The sequence below is a fragment of the Polypterus senegalus genome, chromosome 6 (genome assembly GCF_016835505.1).
Source record: "Polypterus senegalus isolate Bchr_013 chromosome 6, ASM1683550v1, whole genome shotgun sequence".
Lineage (NCBI taxonomy): Eukaryota > Metazoa > Chordata > Cladistia > Polypteriformes > Polypteridae > Polypterus > Polypterus senegalus.
Genome location: NC_053159.1, coordinates 180,369,990 through 180,382,581, shown reverse-complemented (window position 1 = coordinate 180,382,581; position 12,592 = coordinate 180,369,990). Strand labels below are relative to the sequence as shown.

General features: G+C 40.6%; 1 protein-coding gene across 4 annotated transcripts in view; it reads left to right on the top strand.

Moving 5' to 3' along the window:
• The window catches only part of gpr155a (G protein-coupled receptor 155a), a 51,955-nt gene extending 42,532 nt beyond the window's left edge, over positions 1-9,423 (top strand). Inside the window, exons 15-16 of one of the 4 annotated variants that reach the window (XM_039757664.1) lie at positions 2,737-2,797; positions 8,079-8,225. In XM_039757664.1, coding sequence (XP_039613598.1) covers positions 2,737-2,797; positions 8,079-8,120 — 103 coding nt within the window. In that variant the 3' untranslated portion in view covers positions 8,121-8,225. Of the gene's footprint in view, positions 1-2,736; positions 2,798-8,022 lie in introns of all 4 variants that reach the window. The other 3 variants (XM_039757663.1, XM_039757666.1, XM_039757665.1) reach the window with 3 other exon arrangements.
• The last annotated feature ends 3,169 nt before the right edge of the window (positions 9,424-12,592 follow it).

Here is a 12,592-nt window from a genome sequence, read left to right as displayed (position 1 = left end):
AATTCTGATTTACACCTTTGTGTTATCAGATGACATCCTGGAGGTTTTGTGCAGCTGGATGTCTACATCCCTGTTAAATGTGCTTTCTTAGCAGCCCTGGTGTGCCACTAAAGCCTAGCAGAATCCAACATCTCATTACTGTTTAAACATTCTGCTTATGCACATTATATTAGCCTAGCTGTTTCTGAACATCTCTATCCACTTCTGCTCATTTTGGTAAGGGTAAGAATTGCCTCCATAATGAGTACACAAAGAGGTGTGGTTTTCAGCTAACATTTGTCTTCCCTCCAAAAAACATTTGTGTTCTTCTTTGGTGCAAACTGATTAAAGCAAAACCATGTTCATAACTTGGTAGCAGCTTGCACACGGACAGTGCCAGACTAAAGCCTACACTGTTGAAAAGTCTGACTGAGGTACCACACACTCAGAAAAATGGCACGGAAACAAAAAGTTCTTGAAGGACCCTCTTATTTTTGCCAGAAACAGATGTCATCTTCCCACCTATCACCCCTTTTTTATTGATTCTGTGCCATTTTTTTCTTTGTGTTATTGTGCAGAATCATTGCTGGAACGTTGAGGTGACTTTTGGGCAGAACTTTAAACTAAAACTTCTAAAATGACACATCTGTCGGAGGGGTGATGGATTTCTTGTAAGAGTGTGAGATCCAGTTTAAAAAATTTCCATACGGCCCACACTGTAATACTTAACTTGCTTAAAGAGAGACATATACACTTAATTTGTCCCTGAGGGAAACTGGGCTTTTTACAGAAGCTTTTTAATTAAACAGATACAGTGCATCCGGAAAGTATTCACAGCGCATCACTTTTCCCACATTTTGTTATGTCACAGCCTTATTCCAAAATGGATTAAATTAATTTTTTTCCTCAGAATTCTACACATAACACCCCATAAAAACAATGTGAAAAAAGTTTAGTTGAGGATTTTGTAATTTTATTAAAAATAAAAAAATTTACAGCCTTTTCCATGAAGCTCAAAATTGAGCTCAGGTGCATCCTGTTTCCCCTGATCATCCTTGAGATGTTTCTGCAGCTTTATTGGAGTCCACCTGTGGTAAATTCAGTTGATTGGACATGATTTGGAAAGGCACACACCTGTCTATATAAGGTCCCACAGTTGACAGTTTATGTCAGAGCACAAACCAAGCATGAAGTCAAAGGAATTGTCTGTAGACCTCCGAGACAGGATTGTCTCGAGGCACAAATCTGGGGAAGGTTACAGAAAAATTTCTGCTGCTTTGAAGGTCCCATTGAGCACAGTGGCCTCCATCATCCGTAAGTGGAAGAAGTTCGAAACCACCAGGACTCTTCCTACAGCTGGCCAGCCATCTAAACTGAGCGATCAGGGGAGAAGGGCCTTAGTCAGGGAGGTGACCAAGAACCCGATGGTCACTCTGTCAGAGCTCCAGAGGTCCTCTGTGGAGAGAGGAGAACCTTCCAGAAGGACAGCCATCTCTGCAGCAATCCACCAATCAGGCCTGTATGGTAGAGTGGCCAGACAGAAGCCACTCCTTAGTAAAAGGCACATGGCAGCCCGCCTGGAGTTTGCCAAAAGGCACCTGAAGGACTCTCAGACCATGAGAAACAAAATTCTCTGGTCTGATGAGACAAAGATTGAACTCTTTGGTGTGAATGCCAGGCGTTTTTGTTTGGAGGAAACCAGGCACCGCTCATCACCAGGCCAATACCATCCCTACAGTGAAGCATGGTGGTGGCAGCATCATGCTGTGGGGATGTTTTACAGCAGCAGGAACTGGGAGATTAGTCAGGATAAAGGGAAAGATGACTGCAGCAATGTACCAGAGACATCCTGGATGAAAACCTGCTCCAGAGCGCTCTTGACCTCAGACTGGAGCGACGGTTCATCTTTCAGCAGGACAACGACCCTAAGCACACAGTCAAGACATCAAAGGAGTGGCTTCAGGACAACTCTGTGAATGTCCTTGAGTGGCCCAGCCAGAGCCCAGACTTGAATCCGATTGAACATCTCTGGAGAGATCTTAAAATGGCTGTGCACCGACGCTTCCCATCCAACCTGATGGAGCTTGAGAGGTGCTGCAAAGAGGAATGGGCGAAACTGGCCAAGGATAGGTGTGCCAAGCTTGTGGCATCATATTCAAAAAGACTTGAGGCTGTCATTGCTGCCAAAGGTGCATCGACAAAGTATTGAGCAAAGGCTGTGAATACTTATGTACATGGGATTTCTCAGTTTTTTTTATTTTTAATAAATTTGCAAAAACCTCAAGTAAACTTTTTTCATGTTGTCATTAATGGGGTGTTGTGTGTAGAATTCTGAGGAAAAAAAATGAATTTAATCCATTTTGGAATAAGGTTGTAAAATAACAAAATGTGGAAAAAGTAATGCGTTGTGAATACTTTCAGGATGCACTGTAAATAAATAAATAAATGTAAGAGGGATGTTCAGAAAGTTTCCACAGTTGTATATTTTCAGTGGAAACCGTGAAGGCAAAAACATTTTTTGCTGATGCCATTAAAAACTTGGTACTGTATGACGCTGAGAAAATTGCATTGCAAAAGAAGGTGACAATGTAGGAAAGCTTATGACATTTGTTTTTGAAATTCTTAATAGAGTTTAAAAAAAAAAAAAACCTGCAGAAACTTTTTGAACGTCCCTTGTATGTCCACACTAGTATGGTCATTTAATTGTGTTCATTTAATCAAGAGAGCCATGGCTTTCAGTTTAATCTCATATTGTAGATATTGGATCCACTTGGTCACAAAAGCCTTGACATGGCTATCATGCAGTTTTGCAATTGGGGTAAGCCAATCAACAATCAGTATTGTCGAATTCTGAACAATGCAGTTACTTTGGTATGTGTTTCATCTCATGTCTTTCCCATCTGTCTCTGTCTGTCTCTCATGTAGTGCTTTTCAAATCTATCATTCATATACTATCTTTGATGTCTCATTTTGTCTCTATCCTCATGCTTTTGATATACTCTCTATTATAAAATACTTCATTTGCCATCAAAGTACCTTTCGCATCACACTAACATAGCACCTTTTTCATATTAATTGATCACCCCATGAAGCACCTGTCATATTTATCTATCAATTTATGTTTGCAGAAGCTTTTTGCATTGTTGCAAAGTAAAATGGTAACACTTTAGTTTAGGTGTCCTTTGTAAGCAGCCATAAACAGTCTGTAAACAGTCAGTTTATTAATTATATGAGGTTTGCTGTCTCATGAAGAAAGAAAATAAACAAACGAATGGGATTGTCTAACCCGCTGAATGTGGTCACGGGGGGAACTAGCATAGAGCATAAGGCAGAAACAAACCCTGAACAATGTGCTGGTCCATCTCAGGACTAACGCACAGACCAGGGAAAATTTTGCTTTGCCAATCCACCTAACCTGCATGTATTTGGACTATGGGAAGAAACCGGAGCACCGGAGAAAACCCACGCAGACACGGGGAGAACATGCAAACTAACATAGAATAAAAGTAAAGTCTGATGGCCAGGGAGGACAAAAAAAACAACAAATAAAATTAAATCTGTTGGGGTTCTGAGGCCACGAGACCATCCAGCCCCCTCTAGGCATTCTACCTAACATAAATGAACTCAATCCGTCCTCATGGTTTTCAGGCTTCGGATGGAAGAATTAGACGATGACGGTCATGTGGACCTCTGGCCTTCAATCCAACAATATAGGGACTGCATGATGCTTTGATCAGGAGGTGGTGGCGCACGTCGCCACCACAGAAAACCGGAAAAAGAACAGAGAAAGTAGGGGTTAGTACGGATTTCGGAGCCACGAAATAAATAAATGCATATACAGAGTATCAGGGTTACTTAAATGAAGCTATGAGAAATCCATATTAAAATAATGAGTTTTTTTAAAGTGCTCCACCGTTTTAGCCTGGCGAATTTCTATCGGTATGCTATTCCAGATTTGTGGTGCATAACAGCAGAGGGCCGCCTCACCACTTCTTTCATGTTTAGCTCTTGGAATTCTAAGCAGACCCTCATTTGAAGATCTAAGGTTACGATTTGGAGTGTAAGGTGTAAGACATTCTGAAATATAGGATGAAGCAGATTATTGAAGTCTTTGCAAACCATAAGCAGGATTTTAAAGTCAATTCTAAATGGCACAGGTAACCAGTGTAGTGACGCTAAGACTGGTGTGATGTGCTCGGATTTTATTTTCCTAGTTAAGATTCTGGCAGCCTCATTCTGCACTCATTGTAACCGATTGATGTCGCTTTTTTGGTCGTCCTGAAAGGAGTGTGTTACAGTAATCTAGCCAACTGAAAACCAAAGCGATCTTGCAGAGTTATAAGGGATCTAACTTTGCTATATTTCTTATGTGGGGAAAATAATGCTGTCCTACTAATCTGATTAATATATGACTCCCTCCGTTTGGACTAAAACAATCATTTGGGCCAGATATTCTAGCATCAGAATTTAGAAGCGGTTCACTCCAGGTAGGATTTGATTCTTATCTCCAGGAGCTGCAAATCAGCAGCACAAAGCAATAAACAGCTATGCCATCCCAAAATATCTTGCGCACATTGCTATATATTGTATTGTATTGTAAGACCTGAATAGAATAATATGCTTAATATGATCTAAGGTCACAAGGGTATTTGTAAAGCATATAACTAAAAATGGCAATCAGATATTTTATAATACACTAGCAAAATACCCGTGCTTCGCAGCGGAGAAGTAGTGTGTTAAAGAAGTAATGAAAAAGAAAAGGAAACATTTTAATAATAACGTAACATAATTTACACACAGACACATATATATATATATATATATAGGGGTGAGACTCGATTAAAAAAATTAATCTAATTAATTAGAGGCTGTGTAATTAATCTTCATTAATCGAATGTAAGCACACATGAAAATTTGCCCCAAATCGCAAATGTTGTTTTTTAATTTAAAAGGGTTTTTTAGTGGGCGACAAAATCAAATAATAGACATGGACAGGAATATTGTAAACTCAAGCTGTTTTCATTTCTGAAAAAAAAAATGCATTTAAACTGCATTTCATTTCAAAACAGAAACAAAAATATGATCCCTGGCTAAAATTGGGCAAAAAAAAGTGGTATTTTAAGTACTTTAAGTACATTTTCAGAATGGTATTGTCTTTAAATAATAATAACAAAAATTTCAACATTAAAGTGCAGTTTTTCTTCTTAAAAACATAAGGCAGAAAAATAAAAAGTCATTTGACCAGCCTCACCTTTTAAACTCTGAGTAACCTTAGCCAAAATTATTTTGTACATTAGGCTAAAACAGTGTGATCATTGAACATTTTGTAATTAGATGTAATTAGAATTACTAACGGTCACGGAAGTCCAGTGATCCCTAGTAAGAGCCACAAAGTCCGATTTCTGTAATGCATCTAAATTTGCTTGCTTTTAAGTGTCATACAGCTGTTGAATTTTACTTGAAATTGTCTCTCGCCACGGTAGTCGGAAAGTTGGATCACCTGATGCTAACTGTAGCACATTTTCTAACCCCCTATCTTCCACCACTGTTAGTGGTCTACAGTCCAAAGCAATCCATTTTGGGAGAGAATTTGTAAGTTTGACCGATGTTGACCTGCTAATTTTGGTCCTGAAGCCAGTCATTTCATCAGGTTTGGGCTGCCGACACCTTTTGTTGGTACTCGAACTTGCACTGCTAGTGCTAACAGCATACACAGTTTCTGTGCTCGCTGTAACATGTTTTGCATTTAGATGGAACCGTAAGGTTGAAGTGCTTCGGTGGTCTGCAAACTCCTGTTTGCACAAAACCACGCTTTTATCAAGGCTTCTGTTGGGTAGTCTTTTGAAATGAAATTTTCCTCCAATCAGTCCTAGCAACGCGCTTTCTTCCGACTCTTACATTTTTGTAGCTCTGATGTGTGCATCAATGTAATTGGTGTACCAGGAAATCATGCATTGATAGAAGTTCCCCTTTGCTTGGAATGCAAAGTGTGATTAAATGCGTTATTTTTTTAAAGCGTTATAGAGCACAAGCATTGAAACTTCTCAGCTGTGCTTGTGCTAAGAAAAGGAAACATTTTAAAAATAATGTAACATGATTGTCAATGTAACCTTTTGTAAGTAGTGCTGGAGTATTCAGAGTGTGGAGAAACTCTAGAGACAGCGTGTGCATTAACTTGTGGATTTTGCTGTGAGTATTTGGCGGCAGCGTCACAAAGTTGCTTCTGCAAGACCGCGTTAGCTGCGTTGCTCAGCTCAGAGCGAAATGAGGTGAATGGGAGAGGAGATGATGACGTGACTCCCCCACCCGCCTCAACTGTCAATCCCCCCACAAACACAGTCTCTCTGAATTTGCATAGCACAGCCCTTCACCAGCAATTTTAACTTAGTTACAAAGTGATCAAAATTCTCGTTTATACCCTGCGTCCTCTAATTAAACTTGTATCCCGCATTATTCGTGGGCATAACAAATGCCAGCGGCAGCCTGTCTATGAACTTAATTTAAACTTTAGGTTTACACCATGCTTTGTTTCCGAAGTAGCTGCAGTCATGAATATGCTTGTATGCGTCACTGTGCATGACAAACGGCAGTGGGAGCCTGTCTATAAAATTAATTTAAACTTACGGTTTACACCATGCTTTGTTTCCGCAGTAGCTGCACTTATGAATATGCTTGTATGTGTCACTCGCTCGCTTCTTATTGTTTTGCTGCCTTCTCAATTATATAATGCATGTTTTCTTCAGCGCTTTTAGGAGCTCTTCCTTGTTTTCTACGTACTGCGCTCACCATCAGTTCACGTGATTACGTGGGAGGCGTGATGATGTCACACGAAACTCCGCCCCCATGGCCATCGAGCTGAACTCCATTACAGTATATGGAGAAAAATAGCTTCCAGTTATGACCATTACGCGTAGAATTTCGAAATGAAACCTGCCCAACTTTTGTAAGTAAGCTGTAAGGAATGAGCCTGCCAAATTTCAGCCTTCCACCTACACGGGAAGTTGGAGAATTAGTGATGAGTCAGTATGTCAGTCAGTCAGTGAGGGCTTTGTCTTTTATTAGTATAGATACCTAAGTTCATACACAGTTTTTCAGGACACTGTGTTACAAATAAATTAGTAATATTTAATAACCTCATATATAAGCATGAGTGCCGTATGTGGCAGGGTAATGATTACCCAGGGCCCACTTGGTATCGGGGTAACCTTGAAGCCTGGGATGAAAAGTATGTTTTCATGTATAGGGCCCAGAGTTCTGTGCCACACTCCTGTACTGTATATAAGACATTTTATAAAATGTCTTTTGCAACATAGCATAATTCATGAATTTTCATTAATAACATAATTAATGACTTAATAGCTGCTTATAAAGGACACCTAAATTATTTTGGAGTTATCCTCAAATATGGTTAGGATTTTGAATCTTAACTTCCCCCTTTCAAGTGTATTGCACTTTGTACAAAAGTCCTGTCTTGTAACGTTAAGTTCCAGTTGTACAGTGTGTTATAAAATGATGTACAGCACACACAACGGGGCACTTCTATCCAAAAGTGACTTTTGCTGCACAGTCCCAGCACCGTGTCATCAAGGCCATAGTCTCTAATCAAAAGAAGTAAGAGTTGAATTCTGCAACTTGCATCTCTGTGGAGGATGAAACCTACTAGTATTGGAAGGTCGTCAAAATCATTTTTGGTTTAATATTGAGACTGTGCAGCAGACACTGAAAGCTTTGGGGACGGGTGTGAGCTTTTCTCCTGGGTGTCTCTTTTTTTTTTTCCCCGCTTCTTTTTGCATGTAAAGTTTGCAGGCTGGCTTATGGGGATGAAATGGTGCCTTTTTAATGATGCATCTAACAATAATTCAGTACCACGTTACTATTTTCTGATGCATGTTCACAGTTTTTTGTTTTGTTTTGTTTTACTAAATCCAAGGTAATTTTTTATTATTTTTTTCAGTCTTTGCTTTACTGCTTGTTTGCTTCTCTGACTCTACTTCCCTACTTTCCGTCTTTTTGCTTTTTCCTCATGTCTCCTTTCGTGCCTAGCAGTGCTGCTGCCACCTTTACAGAGCAAGTGGGTGAATCATTCCTTTGATATGCAGGTGTGGCATCAGGACATCCGCCGACATCTTTTGCGGTTGTGACCTGGTAGACTGGCTTCTTCGTGTCGGCTTGGCACACGATCGAGGAGAAGCAACGGAATATGGTGAACAACTGTTACAAGGAGGCGTTCTGCAGCACATATCAGGGCAATATGAATTTCAGGACGACAGTCTGTTTTATCGTTTTAAGAAGTTAAAGAGAATGGTGTGATGACTGAAGAGCTGGGGCATCTAAGGAAGTATTATTGTTTCAATGGCACCAATTGGAGTGCTACACAATCTTCAGGTACACTGTGTCAAGCTTGAATATGAGGACTGTGCATATAGCAGCACTTAACAGAGCAAAAGAAAAAAATTCACGCCTTTGAAATTTAGATATTATTCACATTATGCACATGTTTAAGCTTTTAAAGACCAAGAGATGCAGTTGCCGGTCAAACCAAAAGTGGTGTGTTACTCCATGTATGTTTACACAGATTTTGAATTTAAAAACTGAAGAAAATGCAACGATAGAAATGTATTCATAATATATTAAATATTGTTATTTTACTAGGTGAAAAGTTTCAATATTGCACTCTGGAATGTGACTTTTTTTATTTCCCTTCCCTATGCGTTGGACAGGGTATTTAAAACGATAAAATAATTAATTAATATAAAGAAATGATGGTGCAAACGCTACACTTGTTACTTTTATCATTTCATTTGTTGGTGATATTAATCCATTAACTGTCGGGATCCCCACTTGGGGGAATCGTGTACTTTAAATCCACCTAGTAACGCCATCTGTCAGTCACGTAGAAAAACAAGATGTTCACGTGCCCTGTGAAAGGGAACCTAAAGTCACTTCGTGCATGTGGTGTGTTGAGCAGCACAAGCTCATTTTTTCCTGGTCCAGTTGCCGTTTTTTATCGGAAAAATGAAACCTGTTTTTTTTTGAAAGTAGAAAAGATGTTACCCACCGAGGCTAATTTTGGTGAAAGTGAATTTATTTTGATTCTTGGTGAGTGTTGAACATGATAATGGCACTTTTTCAAATCACTGTAATTTGGATGGGTACAATGGACCCAAAATGGGGTACAATGGGGCTCATAGCTGTTACTGACTAGAATTTCAGCAAGTGCAGGATATTCAAAATGAAAGAGCAGATTTCAAATAAACTGTGTAAGCCAGAAACACATTCTGCACATCAATGGATAGAAGAAAGTTCAAAGTTTGGTCCTAGGGTCCTTGAGGCTGCTTGCACTCAATATGAGCCACCATGTGTAGCGCGACAAACATCAAAACGGTAGACCATTTCTTGCCACACATGAGACAACTGGTCCCTAGTTACTGAATTCAATTTGATGTCACAAATCTTTCTTTAATGTACCCCCATAGATAACAATTGCAGGGGGTAAGGTCTGGAGACCTGAGAGGCCATAAACCACAGGTGTCGAACTCCAGGCCTGGAGGGACGCAGCAGCTACAGGTTTTCATTCTAGCCCTTTTCCTCATCGGTGACCAGTTTTCACTGCTAATTCACTTTTTTCCCTTCATTTTAATATCCCTGTTTTTAAGGATCTGCAGTGTGCTGGCACCCTGCCCAGGATTTGTTCCTGCCTTGCACCCTGTGTTGGCTGGGATTGGCTCCAGCAGACCCACGTGACCCTGTGTTAGGATATAGCGGGTTGGATAATGGATGGATGTTCTTAAGTATTCAGTCCTCCTGAATTGATTTGTTTCCTCTTTAAATGGCAGCCAAACAGAAATGAGATGTGAAACGAGCCAACAGATGACCAGCTTAACCTGGGGCTTCAGACTCCAACCAGTTTCTTAATGAGAAGCTGATGCTTGCTGTTCATTAAGCCCGTTATTTAATTCAGCAGCTTGTTGCTGCTCACATTTCCAAAACTGATGATTTTCTGTTTTTTTCTAAGAACACCGTCAAGATGTTTTGACGACCTGAGAGATCAGCCTCACTGAGTCCTTCACCTTTCTTTATTTTCAGATATTGTGTGATGGGCACAGGTGAGCTGCTCATGTGGCCGCTTGTTTTGTGTCACATTATTGTTTGGCTACTCATTAAGGAAGAAGAGACAACTAAGGGGCCTGAGTCACGTTAATTAAAAGAAGTAATTGGCAGCAAAAACTGGTCACTAATTAAGAAGATGGTTAGAATGAAAACCTGCAGCCACTGTGGCCCTCCAGGACTGGAGTTTGACACCCCTGTCATAGACGATGAGCAAGGTCTTGCTGTCCACCTCTTCCAATCCATCATCCTGGAATGGTGGTGTTCAAGTAACGCCAGACATCCACACAAAATGATTTCTCTTGTGGTGTTGTCGCCATTTTACTATAAACGAGAAACAGCGCCCGGTGGCATTCATTGGTACTTTTAGGCTTGCTTTTAAACTTTGAACTTTCCTCTATCCAATGATGTGCGGAATGGGTTTTCCGTCTTCTACAGTTTGTTTGAAATACATTTTTGAAATCTGCTCTTTCTGTATTTTGTAATTGAGTTTTAACAGGAAAGGACTCGATTTCTAGGCATTCCCTAAATCCTCACACAATCGTGTTCCTGTTGACATCAGAACATCCACATTTCACTGCATCTGACGCACAGAAATTGGCAAAGAGAGAAAATGTGCAGTGTGTAACAAAAATGCAAGAAAATGCTGTAGATGCAATATTGGATAACACATGGAATGCTTTCAAGAATGGCGTCAAAAATAGGTGGGGATCGGACTAAAATTTGAAATTTCAAGAAGAAAATGCTGGTGCTGTAATTGAAAATTGATGTTTTTCTTACAATTCATATGTAGATGGACAAAAAAAAAAAAAATGGCAGTTAAAAGGTTAAATAAGTTAACGGCCCCAGAACGTGCTTTTCAGATCATTGAGTCGTTGGCAGGTTGAACTGCTCTGAGATGTCGTTTTTGAAGTGTCTCCTTTCTCTGTTACACCTCTTCCCATATCAATCACAAAATGGCTTGTGCTTGTGACCCAACAGCTATGGTTGATGTTGCAGCATTCATAAAGTTAAATGAACCAGCGTAACGGTATTTACTTCGACGTTGGTAATTCATCCAGTAACTAATCGAAAGTCCACTTTGTTAAACTGGTCTTCTATGAGCACCCAAGTGCTGCCCCAAAAGACCTAAGCCCCCTACATCCTTGGAAATGAAAAAACTGGTTCTGCACTGACATGTAAGGAAGCTTATTTCAGCCACTGCAGTGCTGATGAAAATTAAAAAAACAATTTATGAACACGTGGTTTTTCCAAAATATTGTTAAATCTTCATTGATTTAAATTTGAGGGAATATTAGCTGTGGATTTATCACATTCTACTAGCATGTATTTCAAAAATTTAAAGTGAGGCACAGTGATCATCAGCCTTAGAGGACAGTAGTCATTGCAGCAGAAAAGAAGATAACAAGTAACATTTCTGGAGGGCTCCTGTTTTGAGTAATTTAGTAGGAAGTGTTGAGCCCCTTTGCTTTGAATGACGTCGGCACATCTGCGCCCGCAGGACTTCACGCGCTCCTCACGCTGCCCTGGTTTGATTTTGGACCACTCTGCTTCCAGTCTCTCTTCACAGTTCAGGAAGTGTAGATAGATAGATACTTCATTCATCCCAAGGGGAAATTCACATACTCCAGCAGCAGCATACTGATAAAAACAATATTAAATTAAAGAGTGATAACAATGCAGGTAAAACAGACAATAACTTTGTAAAATATTAACGTTTTGCCCCCCAACCCCAAGGGTGGGACTGAAGAGTCGCATAGTGTGTAGGAGGAATGATCTTCTCAGTCTGTCAGTGGAGCAGGACGGTGACAACAGTCTGTCACTGAAGCTGCTCTGTCTGGAGATGATCCTGTTCAGTGGATGCAGTGGATTCTCCATGATTGACAGGAGCCTGCTCAGCGCCCGTCACTCTGCCACGGATGTCAGACTGTCCAGCTCCGTGCCTACAATAGATAGATAGATACTTTATTAATCCCAAGGGGAAATTCACATACCGACTTCCTCACCAGTTTGTCCAGCCATGAGGCGTCCTTCTTCTTTATGCTGTCTCCCCAGCACACCACCGTGTAGAAGAGGGTGCTCGCCACAACTGTCTGATAGAACATCTGCAGCATCTTATTGCAGATGTTGAAGGACGCCAGTCTTCTAATAAAGTATAGTCGTCTCTGTCCTCTCTTGCACAGAGCATCAGTATTGGCAGTCCAGTTTATCATCCAGCTGCACTCCCAGGTATTTATAGGTCTGTACCCTCTGCACAGTCACCACTGATGATCACGGGGTCCATGAGGGGCTTGGGCCTCCTAAAATCCACCACCAGCTCCTTGGTTTTGCTGGTGTTCAGTTGTAGGTGACACCGCACATTACCAACCAACTCAGGATCCCAGATTAGGACGCGAGTGCAGCCATGCAGCAGGTGACACCTCAGCACCACACTAGTTCAGATGGAGTAGAACCAGTGGGAGGTTTTTTATGGTAGCTGGAGTGCCAATTCTGCCACCAACCCCCA